At 33.3% G+C, this 19,922-nt stretch overlaps 1 protein-coding gene across 3 annotated transcripts in view; it reads left to right on the top strand.

Annotated features, from left to right (window-relative positions):
• Nucleotides 1–19,922, top strand: part of MDGA2 (MAM domain containing glycosylphosphatidylinositol anchor 2) — a 697,006-nt gene that overhangs the window by 444,609 nt on the left and 232,475 nt on the right. For all 3 annotated transcript variants that reach the window (XM_010976971.3, XM_031453665.2, XM_064485929.1), the window contains one exon: nucleotides 3,824–3,956. In XM_010976971.3, the coding sequence (XP_010975273.2) occupies nucleotides 3,824–3,956 (133 nt within the window). The remainder of the gene's footprint in view (nucleotides 1–3,823; nucleotides 3,957–19,922) is intronic.

Raw genomic sequence — 19,922 nt, 5'->3', positions numbered from 1 at the left:
AGACAGTTATCAGAGAACACGACACGAGGTTAGAGGTCAGAGGTACTACAGAAAGAGATGGTGGGAGAGGATTTGCACAGAGAAGTCAAGGGGAAATCTAAGAGAAAAAAAAATGATCTAGAAACAGAAAAGACGATTCTAATTTGTTTGTGGGTCAAGTATGAAGTGGCTTTTTGGAGGGTTAGGAGGGCTGTAATGCAGGAAGAATAGAAGTCAATAAATGAAAGTAATAATAAAAAGAATGGTCAAAATGAATTAGAAAACCAGGATAGATTATCTTAAGAGATCCAGGTGGGGGCAAAAATTCAAGTGCAAGACTGTAATGGTTAGCAAACATTGCAACTAAAAGGACAGGAATAATTTAGAAAAGCAAGGTTTCATTAATTGCAATACTATTAGTGATTTTTTTCAAGTGTGATTTTTTTCCTTTTTTTTTTTTTTTTTTTTGCTTAGAAATTTGTCAGGTATCTGTCCATAGATGCTAATTGAAGCCATGATAATAGATCAGATTGCACTAGGAAATAATATTAGTAGATGATTGCAGGCTAAAATTTGTACATAGAAAATGAAATAGAATATAATCAAGAAGTGTCTAAATTATTACATTTATAATTCTTTACCTACACGAGAGGAGCTGTCAAAGTAGCGAGGGTAATCTAAAGTGTTAGAAATAAGCAGAGAAGTATAGAAATTAAGATTTATTGAATTTTAGCAAAAGAGCATCGTTAATAACATTAGTAGATACAGTTTCAGTGGAATATTGAAACAGTATCCAGAAAATATGTGTTAAAAAATAATTTATCACTGGAAACAGAAACAAGAAATACTGGCAGAATGTAATTAATCCTATGTGAATAAAGATACTTTCTTATTAAATATGCATCTAAATGACACTGCTCATCCTTTGTATATTTGAGAATTGATATCACTGCATGATTGCTTTTAGAATATTGACATCTATTGAGTTATATATTAACATATAATATTAAAAATATATATAACATATATAATATGATATAATATAATATATATTAACATCTACTGAGTTCATATCAGGTGCCAAACAGATCGTAAATTCTGGAGAAATAAATGTGTAAAAAGAAAAGCCCTTAGTAGTGAAAGATAGCTAGTTATAGTATTTTTAATTGAAAAAGTATTAATTTTAGAAGTATCTCTTCTATGCTAGGTCCTGCACTAGGTGTTTAGAACATACTGCTGAGAGCAAGACAAACATAATCCCTGCCCTCTAGGGTCTTACTGGCAAGGGGAGGAGTATGGCAGAAAATAAATCCATTACTAAAATAAATGGGAAAAAATGAGACTGTGTTATAAAAAGATATAAGCAGATCTTACAAAAAGGGATTCCTCTTTTTCCAGAAAGTAAGGAAGGACTTACATGTGAAAGTGAGGAGTGTTGAGATTTAAGAATGAAATGAAACTGATTAGGCTTAGAGAGATGAAGAACCAGGCATGTGCAAAGGGTCTGTGGCCAAAGGAAGCTGGATGTGTGCAAGGCGTTAAGAAAATGAGGGGAGACTGGAGAAGCAAGGAGAATGCAGATCATTATCATACAGATTTGATAGTCATACTAATGGCTGTTATGTTTATTTTCAGGAACAATAGTATGGCATTCATTTGATTTAAGCAGAGAAATGGCGTGATCAGATTTGCATGTTAAAAAAAGTCCTGGTTCTAGACTAGATCATTATTCTTGCTTGGATTCTTAACTATACTTAGCACAATCAGCAATTTCTCAGCTGGATGTTAGATTTAGAGCATTACATTTAGAAAGAAGTAAAAGAATGTTCAAGAGTGAACGTGTTGAAAGATCAATAAAAGAATCTAACTGAAATGGAGATACTGAATATATGAATAAGAGGTAATAATTCAAAGTCGAAGATTCCTGTTACTAAAGAAGGAAGAGTAGACTAAGAATAATAGACTTGAAGTTCATTTTAGGATATGTTGAGTTTTGGGTATCTATGAGACATCAAAATGGACAGATTGAGGTAAAAATTTGGCATATGCATTTGAAGCCTGAAGGAGAATTCTGGCACAGGGAAAAAGACTTGAGGAGAGGACAGGAATATAGGGTGTGTAGTATAGACTCACCGGCAAGGATAAAATCACTTAAGGGAATTTTATGAAGTGTGAGTAACTGTGGAACAAACAGAATTCCAGAGAATGCCAACAGTTAAGTGTTGAGAGGAGAAAGGAAAGTAAAGAAATCTAAGCAATGACAGTCACAGAGATCGGAGGAGTAAGATGTATCATCTCATTTAACAATTATCTGAGTCAACTGATTCTTTCTTGTTCTTTCAACTGTGCTTTCTCAGCACACTTTTCTATGCATTGTATATAGAATATACATGTATATAATGTATATAAGTATATATAATAGATGATAATATGAACATATAAGTATATAAATATAAATGAGAACTCTGTAATGCATTGAGAACATGTTTCAACTATAAGTTAGGGAACCACACACTGACTCTGTATATTTCTGTGGGGTGTATTTGCATTGTTTATATAGAAAAAACACAATGTCTTTCCTAAAGAAAAGTTAAAAGATAGAAGATTATTATTTATCTCATTGAGGAAAATGCTAAAGGTGTTGACTGTTTTAAGAATGAATTTTGACAAAGAATGAAGGGAATTATGGCTAAATGCCCATGCACACTGAAAGAGAGATCCATTTAACATTTGGAAGACTCTGTGTGCCAGCCTATGTGTGGGCAAGCTTTTCTTTGCAAATGAACAGGCAGTGTCTTTGTGTGTTAAATCACTAAGTATTCTGATCCTTCTGAAGAATATATGAGAGTATTGCAATTTTGAGGACTTGAATGATGATACTTAAGTAATATAAAAGAAAGACATGGTTCTGTACAGATGTTATCTGGAAAAAATTAGCATTTTGAAAATCGCTGTACCAAATATGATGTCATTAGGGTACTTTTTACCATCTCTGTAGTTAAGTTACCAGTGAGAGGAACTACTTTAAGAGATATGTTAGTAACTTTAGATGGTAAAGAAATCCCAGGAGACCTAATTTGAGTTGGGCAGGAGGTTTTTTTCTTTTTTTAATTGTTGTTTGTTCTTTTTATCTTTTGAACAATTTCATTATTTTTACCCAGTCTTTTTTGGCTCATCAAGAGTTTGTAAGTTGTTTCTAGCCTGATTTGAGTCTGTCTGCAAGTTTGCAGATTTACCTGGGAAACCTAGAAAGACCTTGAATTCCTGAACATAAAATAACAAGAACAATAATAATATAGAAACACCCTTGGGTGCTGTTTAATGCAGTTTTGGATCTATGTTCTGTCATTGCTCCAAATACACAAAATATTGATATATATAAATTTAATTATCTATCATTAGATTGACTTCATTAACTTTGTTCTACCAACAGTGTTTCATTTATTGGCTCTTCTTCAGAATCCTTTCTTTCATAACATTTCGTGTTGAAGTCTGCATTGATTACAGAGTTTGTTGAATAAACTCCATTATTAAGTACACTGTTCTGATCTTTGCATAATAATTTGCATAACTACTACCAGAAATAGATTTTTCCCACTTAGGAGGCTAGTTGGCAAAGAAAATGTTATGAATTTTCATTGTAGTCTGTTAGTTTTTATGTCCAAGCACATTATATTATGATTTTTAAATGCAATAGCTTTTTCTTTAAATTTAGAATGTTTTCCTTAAAAATGAAAATCAGCTATCTTCTGATAATATGATTTTAAATATAATGCCATGATTCATCCATTTATTCATTTTGGTTACCATTGGCTTTTTCTAATGACCTTTTTTATGTTTACAGGGTGAAACAAAGATCTTAAAACTAAAAAATCTTCGACCTCAGGACTATGCTAATTATAGCTGCATTGCTTCAGTGAGGAATGTGTGTAATATTCCTGATAAGATGGTGTCATTTAGACTTTCCAATAAAACAGGTATGGAACTACCTCTGAATATTTTATGAATATTCAGAATATTTCTGTTATCCACTACTAATGGTTAAAATGTCTCTTTAGCTTTTGTACAGGTCAAATGATTTCTGTAGTATATGTAGGAATAAGGCATCTTTTCTTTCCAGAAAATTCTGTGATACCTGAAAAACTTTTGATAAGTGGACACTGTAAAATTTAATTACAGTATGCTCCATGTAATATGTCTGTTTACATAGCATACAAAATTAGCTCCTTAAAATAATGTGTTCATAAATACCACAAGCCAGTCTATACTCTGTTCAAAGAAATTTCTGAGGAATATAGGATTTTTCATATGAAAATTTGTGATCTGAATTGCTAAAAGTGTTTTGTGATTCTAAAACTGAGTCAAAGAACCTTTCTTTTACTCTTGTTTCAAATCAAGAAAGCTAATTGGTAATTTCAGGTAGGGGTTTTTAGGAAAGTGTTTTTGTAGAAAATGTGAAAACATGAGCGAGCCTGCAACTTAAGTTAGCCTGTGTTTAGTAACATAAATATCAAAATAATTGCATTATTAAGAAGAAATGTCTAAATGTAAGAGCAAAGAGAGTGTGTGCATAATCTTTTGTATGATTGTATATAAAGAATCACCTTAATAAATTAGAATTTGAACAGGTTTAGAGAATCTTTCAGTGGCAATTAATATGAGTTTTTTACTTTAAAATCATTATATTAAAATAAAGAGTTTAAAAGTACTTTTCCCTTTAACAAAAACCATGAAGAGTGTGAACTTGGGTGTTCCTTAGTTTAGGTCCTGGTTCTGCCACTTATTAGCACTTAGATCTTGTTGAGCAAGTCACTTCACTCTTCTTTGCCTCAGTTTCCTCATAAACTCATAAAGTTATAGAAAGGAATTAATAAGTTGATGTCTATAAAGCATGTGGAACATACTTTATTTGTTCCTCTGACAATGAACTCATAGTCAGTGACTCCATCCAGCTCACCTGGTGGAAAGATTAAACCTAGGACTTTATGGGAAGATGAAAAATTGTGTGCTTGTACCTTGATTCACCAACATATGTTCCAATGAGTTGTTCAGATTTTGCAAGGTCATTCGTTTGTTTATTCATTCATTTATTCAGCAGAAACTTACTGTGTTTCTATTATGGATCAGCAGTGATAGGCATAGAGCTATGGCTAGAGGTAAATTGCCTTGAACTAGAGAAATGCTCTATCAAGCACCCGATAAAAGTCATTAGAGGAAAGTAAAAGAAGTATGTGGCAGGCAAACAGAGACTTAATCAGGAAGGATAAGAAGGACTTGAAAAAAACTATGTTGCAGAAAACGTAGAAATATATAATGTTACTGGACCTACGACTTATAAAAGTTAGTAATATCATTTCACTTAAAGAGGAAATAGGATATTGAGAAATAAAAGTCAAGGATTAATATAAGAACTGGGTGCGATTATGTTGTTCTTCATGGCACGAACTGTTTTGTGAATTACTATAATTAACTTTATTTTGCTTAGTTTCCTTAACGTTTTTTTGAAATACACATGTCAAGAATTAGAATTGGAGCTGGCAAGAAGTAAGGGTGTTTGCCAAGCAAGGGTTAGTTTGGATCTGAATTGGTTGCATAGTTACACGAGGAGACCTTGCGACCATAAGGCTGCAGCTGGCTGCTACTTGCAAATGTTGTTTTGAGAACAACCAGAGGTGTCCTTGAGTCTGATACAGCTCAGGAAATTCAAGTTCTCAGTAACGTAGGAACATGTCTGAAATGTCATCCACAATGGCCACCTGGCTCCAGTTTGGATGCCTGAACCACGGTCCCTCCGTGGTTGATTTTTAAATGCATTCTTTACTTTTCATGGGTAAAGCAGATGTATGATGGAAGTTGACAGGCCATAAGAAAGGGAGTTCCATTTCAAGCCAAGTCACATGCAAGCCAGACTGATTTCCCATACCTCAGTAAGTGTGAAAATTTCTTCCGTCCAGTGGAATAAGGAAGAACATAATAGTGCTTATATTGCTACTTATGTTACAGCCTTGTACTTGAGCAGTGCTTTATTAATTTTAAAATATTTTATGTTTATTATTTCAGTTTATCTTTGTAACTGCTGACATGTAAACAGATGGTTTTCTTTCTTCTTCTTCTTCTTCTTCTTTTTTTTTTTTTTTTTTTTTTTTTTGGTCATATGTGTTCCTGTCACCTGACACATGACAAACTGGCCTGTAGCAAAATTAGAGTATCCTCACTGGTTTGTTTTGAGAATGAACTAAATAAACATAAATAAAAATTCTTTAAGGACTAAGAGGTACAATGAAATTATATTTAATATTTTTATACTAAAAAAAGTATGGTTTTATTGTTGTCCAATATCCCACAGCTCACAAGGGTTGGGGACAAAATTGATCCCAATGTCTGAAAGGTTATTTTAAAATAGGAGACTGACTATCTATTCAAAATTTTTTGTGGAGTTCAATAAAATGAACTTAAATCTCAGCCACAGTTTTATTAAGAATAAATAATGACTCCTCAGCTAAGCGTTAAAGGAGAAGATTACCGTGAGAGGTGATAGGCTTTCATCTTCCTGAAGTCTTTAAAGCACCTGGATGACTTTGTTTCTGAGATGATTTTTAACAATTGTCAGATCTGAAAACAGAAACTTGGCTACCTGTCTTGTGGAGAGCACGGGATCACTTCCAGACTTCTGGTCCATTATTTTTCAAGCAAAAATATTGTATATCTAGGCTGTGCAAACAAAGTAACCTATTATTCTCATTTATAAATTATCCCACAAAATTTTGGATCGACAGTCATTACAAAATGAGCTTTAACGTTACGATAAATAACTGGGTTTAAAAATATAACATGGCATGTCATGTGCCTGATGCTTCACATACTCAAAGCAGGTTTGCTTCAGCACTTTTCCCATCTGGTTGTTGGACGAGTTCGTGCATCTCAAATATGTGAAGCCATTGAGGTAGCTCTCAAAGTATACCAGGAATAAATTAAGCTTTCAGCATCTCCATGCAAACAGGTCTACAAACTGACAAATGAGTTCATTGCTTTTCTAACATCAGAAGAAGATCATGAGTCACTGTGGCCAAAACCAACATGAAAGTCAGGTGCACTTTCAGTTTTTTCTCTTGTAAACCTAAATGACGGAGATGAAGTTCCCATATCTTTACCTCTTTGTTTGCAAATTGTCAAGGAAAATGTATAACTTATGGGGGGGTGGTATTCTACTATAAATACTGTAATATGTTTGATTAATCTCCTCTGTTATTGTATTTAGGAAAGTATAACTTTGGAAATAGTTTTGTAATGGAGACCAAAAACTGACTAATAAATGTATTTTGGGTACAGACAGAATTTCATTTTAACATCTCTATAGTCAAATAAACTTTTTAAATTTCCATCAATCTATTGACCTGATTTACACAATGCCCAAATGATACAGCATGTGAAGATGGAAACTATGTCTGCTGTGGCCAAGGATTTCTAAAAGATGATGCAGTGGGACAGTTGCATCATGGAGGACGGTTTCCTGGGCCCTTTCCATACCTACTGAATTAGACTTTCTGAGGAATGACCTGGCAATGTGTATATTTTAAACAAGTGTAAATAATTGCTTTGGAAAAAAAAATGTCTGTTATCAGTTTTCCAGGAACCCATTCCTTTTTGTGAATAGGAAACTTTCATTAATAAAAATCAATTTTCTAGAACTGCTTGAAAAAGCAAATGTCAGGTCTCATTTTAAAAGTCAGTGTCATCTATAGATTTACCAATAATGTGTTTTCTTAACTTTCCCAGTATGAATTAGCATTATAGTAGAGCTTATAACTGCATCTCTGCCATGGAGAATCCAATCATTTGTTGGCCCATGTTGATTACTTAACATACTATGAAAAAAAAATCTGTGACAGAAATGTCATTATTTATCACACTAACCTAGCAGTCTTAGACCTTATCATGAATAATTCACAGAATTTTATAAAACGTAAAGTATTAATGTTTGTTTATTTCTTGTCATGCGTATTCCCTAACCAATTAGCATAACCTTGTAACAGGGTCTAAAAATTGTTTGGATTGTTTTTCTGCTTCCATTTGGAAGAAGAATATTAGCTCTTGATTGGCAAATTCTTAAGTTAGCTGTATTTTTCATAGTTTATTAAAATAAACCTGTTAAAGTGTGTCAATTTAGAATATTAATAAATATAGGTATATTTAAAATATCATAATTATGGTAACTATAAATTATTTGAAATTTCTTAGATTATGTATTTTTCTAACATAAGGGCACATACAAATTATGATAAAACAAATTTAATTTATTTTAATACATTTCAGTCGCTTATATGCTAATGACTCATGGTTTCAAAGGCAAATAAGAATTAAGTATGTTATTTATATGCGGATGAAACACATATTTTGTACCTGCTTGAGAGATTATGATGAATTCTGTAAAGAAATGGGACAAGTGGGGCTAAGTTTACTTAATTACATAGGTGCTTTGATTCAGTCTGCTCAAATTTAGCACTTATAAAAATTATAGAATTAAGATGTCTTCCTTAAATGTGCCTTATATCCAGGAACCAAGTCATTGCAAAAGTATTACTGGCTGTAAAAATACAGGAAACCTATACTCCTTCCTTCTCTCCCTCCCTCTCTCCTTTCTTTCAGTCTTGCTTCTTTCTCCTTCCTTTTTCCTCCAATCTGTCTTGATAAATCTTACCACAGAAAAAGACAAGTTATGAAACTTCTCTGTTCTCTGTGTTAGATAACTATTATCTGGTTCTTATTTTATATAAGCCATAGGGAAGTTGAAATATAAATGCTCAGGAATTGCTTTGAGACCCAGTCTAAGACTTTTTGTATACTGTGATCCATCCATGGTAGTTCTCTTCTATGTTGAATGGAATTAAAGTTTCTAATTGTTATGAGAAATAAAATAATGTTTCAGTTATAGGAGTTTTATAGGAATAACTGTGTATAATAGGAATAGTGTGGACATAAACACTTCCTCCTGTAAAATAGTATGTTCATTGTCATAGATAGTTTTAAGTGCAAAAGGAAGTGGCAGTAGAAACTGCTGTTGTGTGCATCTGAGTATCAACCTCATGCATCTTCTTTAGCCATATGGATATTTGGACTTCTTTCTTTTAGGTGAACTCTACAGCATCTAGAGAAACAGTACCACCATTTATTAGAATCTAGATGTATTTTTTGCCAACAATCACAGCTTTAAAGAAAGACCAGATTTGTGAAAAATACTTAGTGTAAACAGGATGACTTTTTATATTAGTCCGCTTGGTTGTCATAACAGAATATCACAGGCTGGGGGCTTAAACAACAGAAATGTATTTTCTCACAGCCTGAAAGCTACAAGTCCAAGATCAGGGTGCAGTCAGGGTTGATTTTCTGGTGAGGCCTCTCTTGCCTGGCATGCAGATAGTCACATTCACATTGTGGCCTTTCCTCTGTGGTTCTTGGGGGGAGAGAGTGAGTAAGCTCTGGTGTTTCTTCCAGCTCTAATAAGGACACCAGCTCTAGCATATCAAAGTTCCACTCTTATCACCTCATTCAAATGTACTTAACCTCCCTAAAGGCCCTGTCTCCAAATTTAGTCATCCTGGGAGTTAGGGCTTCAATGTATAGATTTGGGGGCTAGGGGGACACATTCCAGTCATAACACTTTCAAATGACTAAAAAGTGTCCTTTGCATTTAGGAGTCCTTTTCTTTTAAAATTTCAGGTATAAATTCATAATATATGTTAAATCAAGGCAAGAAATGGATCAGCCATTTAAAGAAAAGAGTCTACTCTTCAGCAGAATCTCTAACGTAGGGACTCTATTGAGAGTATTTGTGGCCCAGTATTCTTAGCTTTGGGGAATTAGGAAGGAAGTAGTTCTAAAGGAATAAGGCAAAATGAAACTTTAGTGAGGGACAGTCATCACTTTTGTAATAATATCATCATAAAATTTTAAAAGGATCAACAAAGTATTAAAATATGGATACAGATGATGTATTAGTGAAACTGTGGATTTTTTTCTAAATATTCTTTTTTATGATGGAAAAGTTAGTGTGTGAAACAAAAGAAAAAAAACAGAAGAAAAAAAGGGGAAGAAAACAGAAAAAAATGTTTTATCTGTTCATGTACTAAAATATTGGGAATAGGAATCCCTTAGTAGATTTTTTTTTATTATTGGTAATTCAGATTTTCTAAACAACAGTATTTACTACCACAGACACCAAAAGAATACAAAAGATATTATTAAAATATTGTTGATAAGCCACATAGAGAAGTAGGTGTTCCAAATAACCCCCTTGCATGAAATATGAAATTCAAAATCTAAGGTTCAAATTTTATTTTTCTCAAATTGGAGTTATTTCCCCCCTCTCTAAAATGAGGATAACACAGAGATCTACATTATTTATTTTCTAAGTTGTAAATGCTATTACATGAAAAACTTTTTTAAAAGTATCCAGCACATAATAAATAAAATAAATAGTAGTCATCATTGGGCTGTTAACCTTGTTGATAGAAAGAAATAATAAAATTGGTATCATCAGTAATCATGCTGAGATGATGACAAGAACCTTAGATTTTTGCTTGAATATGGGGTATAGCTTCAGCCACTGCTGACTAATTTTAAAATAAATTCATCCTTTTATTAATTATTCCTACCAGTGGGTAAATCAAAAACTAATATTTTCCAGAAAAATTTATAGAAATGAATACATATTCTGGCATATCACTGAATTATGACTGGTGGAAATGTTTAATAGAAATATAAAATATTATTCTGTGAAATTGATAAGATATAAAATGAAAATTAAAGAAACTTGTGATTTTGTTTATATGTAACATATTCTTCATCTGGGTGCTCTCTAATTTCCTACAGTCAGTGAGCTTATATATGCCCTATCCTCGCTAATGTAGCTTCCTAAATGTGAAAATATAGGTGATGAGGACACATTGAATCTGGGGACAGAAGCGGTGGTCATTACGGGTCTTCAACTTTGGTCTTCCTGAGACTATTTTCAGAGCAACAAGGTGACCCAGATTTTCCAAAATTCTATTACCATAATAACAGGAAGTATGCATGTTGCTGGGATCTCTCTACACCTGTGCATTGTGTTGTCCTAGCAATGAATTTTTCAGGTTTATTATATCCAAGGTTATTCTTAGACTATGAGTTCTTATACAAAATGTCCCTGATAAACTATTAACTTGCCCAGAAGACATCATAACCCAGATACAGTAGATAGCTAAGCACAGATTAAAAAATATTAATCAAATGAAAGGCAGTGCTATCATATTTATTAAAAAGGATTTAAATTTTTGAAATGCTATGTCACAACTTAACCAAATACTTTGGAGCATAGCAAATCATATGTGTTTTAGCAAACACCTAGAATAATTCATGAATCAGATTTTCCCAACTTTATGTAGTTATTCTTCAAATGCTACTAGACTATAATTATAATTAAACAATTTAAATGTTATTTCTAAGAATATGCAAGTTTAAATCATGTGATACTTCTTTCAGCAGGTTGAGTGAGAATATGCTAAAATAAAGCAATAGAATTTGTATACCACTTGAATGATTACTTTTAATTTTAAACTACTTCTAGGTTTCGGATTTGTAGAACTTGGCTTAGTACTTGTTAAGGTTCCATTGTTCTAGTGAAACTGCTTAGAATTGAGTTGTTATGGATAATAATTCAGTTTGCTGGAAATGCATTTTAGACTTCTCTTACGATTTTTGAGCTTGCCACTTAGAACTTGTGGTTTAGAATACCTCCATGATTATTCATTGACAAATTTGAGTTTGTACATTATTGGACCTCAGGATGAAGATACAATAATTTTCATAAAGGCTTGTAGCTAATCTCATAATTTATTTATGAAAAATCCTAGAATAGATTATATCAAGGGATCATCTTTTGGGTTACCAACCATCCTAGCTTTTCCTGGACTCAGTGAAAGTCTCACATCTTGTAATCTCAGGCAAACCAGTGCCATTGGTCACTTAATGATCTAATCCACCATGCAGCTTACCTTCATATATGATACTAGTCTTTTTTTTTTCCCATTACTTTTATTTTTTTAACATTTTTTTATTTGTAATCATTTTACAATGTTGTGTCAAATTCCAGTGTAGAACACAATTTTTCAGTTATACATGAACATATATATATATTCATTGTCACATTTTTTTCTCTGTGAGCTAACATAAGATCTTGTTATATTTTCCTGTGCTATACAGAATAATCTTGTTTATCTATTCTACAATTTTGAAATCCCAGTCTATCTCTTCCCACCGCCCACCTCCTTGGCAACCACAAGTTTATATTCTATATCTGTGAGTCTATTTCTGTTTTGTATTTGTGCTTTGTTTGCTTGTTCGTTCGTTTGTTTGTTTGTTTTTAGATTCCACATATGAGCGATCTCATATGATATTTTTCTTTCTCTTTCTGGCTTACTTCGCTTAGAATGACATTCTCCAGGGACATCCATGTTGCTGCAAAAGGCATTATGTTGTCAGTTTTTTATGGCTGAGTAGTATTCCATTGTATAAATATACCACTTCTTCTTTATCCAGTCATATGTTGATGGACTTTTAGGCTGTTTCCATGTCTTGGCTATTGTAAATAGTGCTGCTATGAACATTGGGGTGCAGGTGTCATTTTGAAGTAGGGTTCCTTCTGGATACATGCCCAGGAGCGGTCATGTGGTAAGTCTATTCCTAGTCTTTTGAGGAATCTCCATACTGTTTTCCACAGTGGCTGCACCAAACTGCATTCCCACCAGCAGTGAAGGAGGGTTCCCTTTTCTCCATAGCCTCTCCAGCATTTGTCATTTGTGGATTTTTGAATGATGGCCATTCTGATTGGTGTGAGGTGATACCTCATTATAGTTTTGATTTGCATTTCTCTGATAATTAGTGATATTGAGCATTTTTTCATGTGCCTATTGATTATTTGTATGTCTTCCTTGGAGAATTGCTTGTTTAGGTCTTCTGCCCTCTTTTGGATTGGGTTGTTTATTTTTTTCTTATTGAGTCTTATGAGCTGCTTATATATTCTGGAAATCAAGCCTTTGTTGGTTTCATTTGCAAAAATTTTTTCCCATTCCATAGGTTGTCTTTTTGTTTTACTTATGGTTTCCTTTGCTGTGCAGAAGCTTGTAAGTTTCATTAGGTCCTATTTGTTTATTCTTGCTTTTATTTCTTCTAGGAGAAAAGTTTTGAGATGTATGTCAGATAATGTTTTGCCTATATTTTCCTCTAGGAGGTTTATTGTATCCTGTCTTATGTTTAAGTCTTTGATCCATTTTGAGTGGATTTTTGTGTGTGGTGTAAGGGAGTGTTCTAGCTTCATTGCTTTACATGCTGCCGTCCAGTTTTCCCAGCACCATTTGCTGAAGAGACTGTCTTTATTCCATTGTATATTCTTGCCTCCTTTGTCGAAGATTAGTTGACCAAAAGCTTGTGGGTTCATTTCTGGGCTCTCTATTCTGTTCCATTGGTCTATATGTCTGTTTTGGTACCAATACCATGCTGTCTTGATGACTGTAGCTCTATAGTATTGTCTGAAGTCTGGGAGAGTTATTCCTCCAGCCTCTTTCTTTCTCTTCAGTAATGCTTTGGCAATTCTAGGTCTTTGATGGTTCCATATGAATTTTGTTATGATTTGTTCTAGTTCTGTGAAATATGTCCTGGGTAATTGGATAGGGATTGCATTAAATCTGTAGATTGCCTTGGGCAGTGTGACCATTTTAACAGTATTGATTCTTCCAATCCAAGAGCATGGGATATCTTTCCATTTTTTAAAGTCTTCTTTAATTTCCTTCATCAATGGTTTATACTTTTCTGTGTATAATTCTTTCACCTCCTTGGTTAGATTTATTCCTAGGTATTTTTTTACTTTGGGTGCTATTTTAGAGGGGATTGTTTCTTTACTTTCTTTTTCTGTTGATTCATCATTAGTGTAAAGAAATGCCACTGATTTTTGAACGTTAGTCTTGTAACCTGCTACCTTGCTGAATTCTTCGATCAGCTCTAGTAGTTTTTGTGTGGACCTTTTAGGGTTTTCTATATATAGTAACATGTCATCAGCATATAGTGACACTTTTACCTCTACTTTTCCAACTTGGATCCCTTTTATTTCTCTCTCTTGTCTGATTGCTGTGGCTAGGACTTCCAAGACTATGTTGAATAGGAGTGGTGATAGTGGGCATCCTTGTCTTGTCCCAGATTTTAGTGGGAAGCTTTTGAGTTTTTCACCATTGAGTACTATACTGACTGTAGGTTTGTCATATATAGCTTTTATGATGTTGAGATATGTTCCCTCTATACGCACTTTGGTGAGAGTTTTTTATCATAAATGGGTGTTGAATTTTATCAAATGCTTTTTCTGCATCTGTTGAGACGGTCATGTGGTTTTTGTCCTTTCTCTTGTTGATGTGATGTATTACATTGATTGATTTGTGTGTGTTGAACCACCCTTGTATCCCTGGAATAAACCCCACTTGGTCATGATGTATAATCTTTTTTATATGTTGTTGGATTCTATTTGCTAATATTTTGGTGAGGATTTTGGCATCTATGTTCATCAGTGTATTGGCCTATAATTCTCTTTTTTGGTAATGTCTTTGCCTGGTTTTGGTATCAGGGTGATAGTGGCTTCATAGAATGAGTTTGGGAGTATTCCCTCCTTTTCAATCTTCTGGAAGAGTTTGAGAAGGACTGGTATGAGTTCTTCTTTGTATGTTTGGTAGAATTCCCCAGTGAAGCCGTCTGGCCCTGGACTTTTATTTGTAGGGAGGTTTTTTAATTGCTATTTCGATTTCATTTCTAGTGATTGGTTTGTTCAAGTGGTCAGTTTCTTCTTGATTCATTCTTGGTGGACAGTATGTTTCCAGAAACTTGTCCATCTCCTCTAGGTTATCCAGTTTGGTTCCATATAGTTTTTCATAATATTCTCATATGATATTCTATATTTCTATTTTATTTGTTGTAATTTCTCCATTATCCTTTCTTATTTTGCTAATTTGTGCTCTCTCTTTTTACTTTGTGAGTTTGGCCAGAGGTTTGTCGATTTTATTTACTTTTTCAAAAAACCAGCTTTTGGTTTGATTGATTTTTTTCTATGGTCTTTTTAACCTGTATTTTATTTATTTCCTCCCTAATCTTTATAATTTCCTTCCTTCTGCTGCCTTTTGGGGATTTTTGTTCTTCTTTTTCTAGTTCATTCAGCTGGTGGGTTAAATTGTTTATTTGAGATTGTTCTTTTTTGAGGAAGGCCTGTATGGCTATAAACGTCCCTCTTAGCACTGCCTTTGCTGTGTCCCATAAATTTTGTGTGGTTGTGCTTTCATTTTCATTTGTCTCAAGGTATTTTTTAATTTCAGCTTTGATTTCCTCATTGACCCATTGGTTTTTTAATAACATATCTATGTTATTAAAACATATCTAATAACATATCTAATAACATTTTTAATCACCATACCTTCCTTTTGTTCTCCTTTGTTTCTGTGTTGTTAATTTCTAGTTTCATGGCATTGCAGTCAATAAAGATGCTTGAGATAATTTCTATCTTCTTAAAATTGCTGAGGTTTCTTTTGTGCCCAAGTACATGATCAATCCTGGAAAATGTTCCATGTGCACTTGAAAAGAATGTATATCCTATTTTTTGTGGGGTGTAATGCTCTGAAAATATCCACCAAGTCTAATTTTTCTATCGTATTATTTAATTTTTCTGTTGCCTTATTTATTTTCTGTCTGGAAGATCTGTCTAGTGATGTTAATGCAGTGTTAAAATCTCCAACTATGATTGTATTCCCATCAATATCCCCCTTTATCTCTGTTAGTAATTGTTTTATATACTTAGGTGCTCCTATATTGGGTGCATATATATTAACGAGTGTAATATCCTCATCTTGTATCACTACTTTAATCATTATAAAATGTCCTTCTTTATCTTTCTTTATGGCCTTTGTTTTAAAGTCTGTTTTGTCTGAAATAAGTACTGAAACACCTGCCTTTTTGGCTTTTCCATTTGCGTGGAATATCCTTATATGATACTAGTCTTGATGTTATTTGTTAATGCTAGTACAGGTGCAGCCTTAAGCAACTCTACATAAAGAAGCATTTGTGAGGAAAACTTGCATATAGATCCTGGCTCTCCCTAGTGGTGTGACCAATTCCTTCAACTCTTTGAAACCTACTTTTTTGCTAAATCATGTTGATAATGTGCTCTAGGTGGGTTACTGACTGATAGGAGGAGAATATTTACTCTCAGATTTCATTTTTATTTACCAAGGCAACATGAACAACAACAAAAACTTAGATGAAATAAGATGGCTACAAAGAAGTAGATGCAACCTATAGTACACAGCTACCCTTGAACCCCAAGATCCATGCAAGCAAGTTTCGGGCTTGCAGAATTTGAGAACATTAAGACTTCATCATGCTGTTGTCCTTTTATACACAAGGCTTACATTACGATTCAAGAAAAAAATTAGCAAACAAATCATCTCTGGACCTGATGCACCTATTTGAGGAAATCTTTGTGAATCTTGAGCTCTCAATACTTCTTTTACAAAAAGTCACTGCTGGGGTGGGGGGTGCTTTTATATCATGCAAGAGAAGGTGCATCCCTGGCCATTGCTCTCCCTCCAGCTGTGAGACATTTATTTTCTCGTAGAACCTTACCTTGTTACACATACTGTGAAGATTAAATGAGATTATATTTAAGTTGCCTGGCAAATGGTAGGCTTTCAGTTTTATGGTAGTGTGGTTGTCAGATAAAAAAAAAATTACCTTAGTGAAACAATCTGAGGATTTCATTTAGCTAAAATCTCATTTAGCTCTTGGTTTTCTTTTTTATTTACTGGAAGTATCAATGATACAATCTCCTAGTCTGTACTATGCAGCAGAAATATTAAATCACAGCCAAATTCCAATTATTTTTAATGATTGGAGAAATAAATGAATATGAAATATTGTGTACTGATTAAGTGCAAATAATCATATTACTAATATGTATATTTATAGTGAGTAGGTCTATTACATTAGTTCCACTGGATTTCATAAGGCTTTTTTGTAATATACTTATTTCCATAATCAAGAAATTGAAATAATTTACGTTCTTACCCTTTTTTAAAGTCAAGTGTACTAATCAATACCAAGTAAAAGTAAATTTAAGAAATTATTAGGAAAGCAGAAATTGATTATTATCTCATCAAAGAACACTTATAGAATATACTTTCTGTTTAAAAGACAAGCAAAATGCAAACAGTTTTTTGGCGGGGAGTGAGCCATAAATATTTGCTTTTTTCTCTGACATTCTGATATGATGAAGTACACATATTATTGTTAAAACTTCATGCTAAAATGTTTGTATTTCTAGGAGTCCTCGACCTTAGCTGCACTATTCATAGGATGTGACACCCTGTGAGGTGACTAAGGTTAGCCTTGTGGTCACTGTTAATATCATAGAGTCATGAAGTCACCTGAGCCACAACTAGTCGTAATTTTAAAAATCCGCATTGGTTCATGAGAGCTTTGAATTAAATAAAAAGTCTGTGTAGTAGTCCAAACAGTCAGAGTTAGGATATCTTGTGTATTGTTACACGAGAAGGGAGAGAGAGGTGGGTAGGTGGACTAGAAGGTAAAGGACAGGCAGAGTATCAGAAATGCATTCACATCAACCTATTTTTTTCTCTTTTCTTTTTTCTTTATGTATATTTTATTGAAGTTTGGCAGTTTACAGTGGTTACCAGTGGGGCAAGGGCGTTGGAAGGGCTAAATTGGAAGTTTGAGATTTGCAGATACTAACATATATAAAATGGATAAACAACAAGTTTATACTGTATAGCACAGGGAACTATATTCAATGTCTTATAGTAATTTATGGTGAAAAAGAATATGAAAATGCATATATGTATGTTCATGTATGACTGAAGCATTATGCTGTACACCATAAATTAACATTAGACTTTTGACTGTAAGTCCAGATGCAGCACATACTTTTGGTTTGCTGTTGTGGAAGTTTTTTCCAAAGCATCACAAAGATTTAGGCTTTCCCCTCAATTTTCATTTTCTGCAACATCTGTTCAAAGAGCCACATTTTTTTTTTCTGATAACAACATACTCTTCTTGATTTACTTGCTACTATTCTATTCCTACAGAGAATAGGTATGTCCAATTGTTTAGTAGTATGTTTTAGTTTATGTTTTGAACAGCATTTCCTTCCGTCAGCTCCTCTAAGTCACTGCTTTAGTTGCTATATTGTCCTACTTGAGCGTTTTTTTGACTGTGTCCTTCAATCGCCTACTACCCAGTGAATGTGCAGTACAGTCAGCAGTATTGATTTCTGATAGATATACTGTGTAAAAGAAATTTATTGATGGTAACCTTGTCGTCTTGTTCTATTAATGGTACCTGTTACCTTGCTTTGACAAAAAAGGAAATTATAAAGAAACCAGGGGGATAAGTTGGGCACAAATTGATGTGACAGTTGTATGAAGCTACTCTTTAAGTTTCACTTTGATCTGGCATTGCAACACTGTGCATAGCTAAGTAAGAGTCAGAAATTTTAGTTAGCCAAGTAAAGCACTACTAGGCAGTCCTGTCTAGCAAAATCTGGCAACACCAGTTTGCTTTGTTTTACTGAAAAGAGTTTATAGTTCTAAAATGGTAAAATATATGCAGTTTCATACACTAACAATAGATAAGAAATTTCTTCTAAATGATTATCACATGCTACATGCAAATTAAAATATGTATTTTCAAAGTAGAGAGAAAGGGATGCAACAGGAAATAAATGAACAAAGCTATTGGAAAAACAAGCAGTATAATATGGGTTCTTATAAATTTCTCTGGGATTGAATCCACTAACATGATTGCCTAGAAGGAACAAAAACGGGGAAAGGAAGCTAAACTTCTAGTCTTACTATATCTTTCTAATTCTCTTCGTTTTGATCATGAATACTTGATAGCTAAAGTCCTGCCTCACTACATTTTGTTTTTCAGCTTTAAATGTAGCTCAGTCTGATGAAAATTGTAATGTTTCTGTCTTTTTTCATTTTGGAAACGTAAGTAAAAAGGAATCAGATGTGATATCCATATAGAATCATGATACCGTGAGCTATACAAATATAGGATACTGCATTTCGAAGAACCTGAAAATTCAGTGAACATGCAATGGTCTGCATACTAAATATTGTTTTGTGTGTTTAAGCAAAATGTTAAATATGAATACAGGTTTAGAAAAGGATTATTATATATATACAGAGCCACAGTCAAGAATATGTAATATGGATTTAATTCTCAAGTCACTGGAGAGTTAAGTAGACAAATCAATACATATCAATATTAAGAACTTGAAGAAAAACAAAAGTAATTTGACACTGCAAACAAATGGTATTTGTTTCCTCTGTAAGGATATTTCATCAATTCATATTAACATGTAGAATAAGAAATATGGATTTAACAAAATCTATATTAAAAATATCAGACCCAGAGTGGGAAAGCTATATTTTCAGTAGCTTTAAGAAATAAAATATTGGCAAGACATTTTATACGTGCTTTTCTCATGTGTAGAGAAGAACTGAATTTGGAGGTGACTCAGTCAATGTTTTATCTTTCATATTAAAATAGTATTTAAAAGGCTTTATTGGCTTTTAATCTTTCCTTAAGCAACATTCCATTTTGTGCAGCTTCTTAGTTCCTCCACATATGTTACATTACAGCATTATCTTACTCAAAAAGGAATACCCCCTTATCATACAGCAGCATTGTCCCAGAACAAGGTAGCAGTATATTTAAATGTACTCCAAATGCCTGAAACCCCAAGATAAGAAATGTAGCAGCTTAATAGTTAGGCTTGAATTGACTCTTGCTGGAATTAGATCTGCAATGATATTCTTAAACAGCAGCTAGTATTTACAGTATGTCAACATGATACT

The sequence above is a fragment of the Camelus dromedarius genome, chromosome 5 (genome assembly GCF_036321535.1).
Source record: "Camelus dromedarius isolate mCamDro1 chromosome 5, mCamDro1.pat, whole genome shotgun sequence".
Lineage (NCBI taxonomy): Eukaryota > Metazoa > Chordata > Mammalia > Artiodactyla > Camelidae > Camelus > Camelus dromedarius.
The sequence above is the reverse complement of the archived record's forward strand: the minus strand, read 5'-3'. Positions and strand labels throughout refer to the sequence as shown.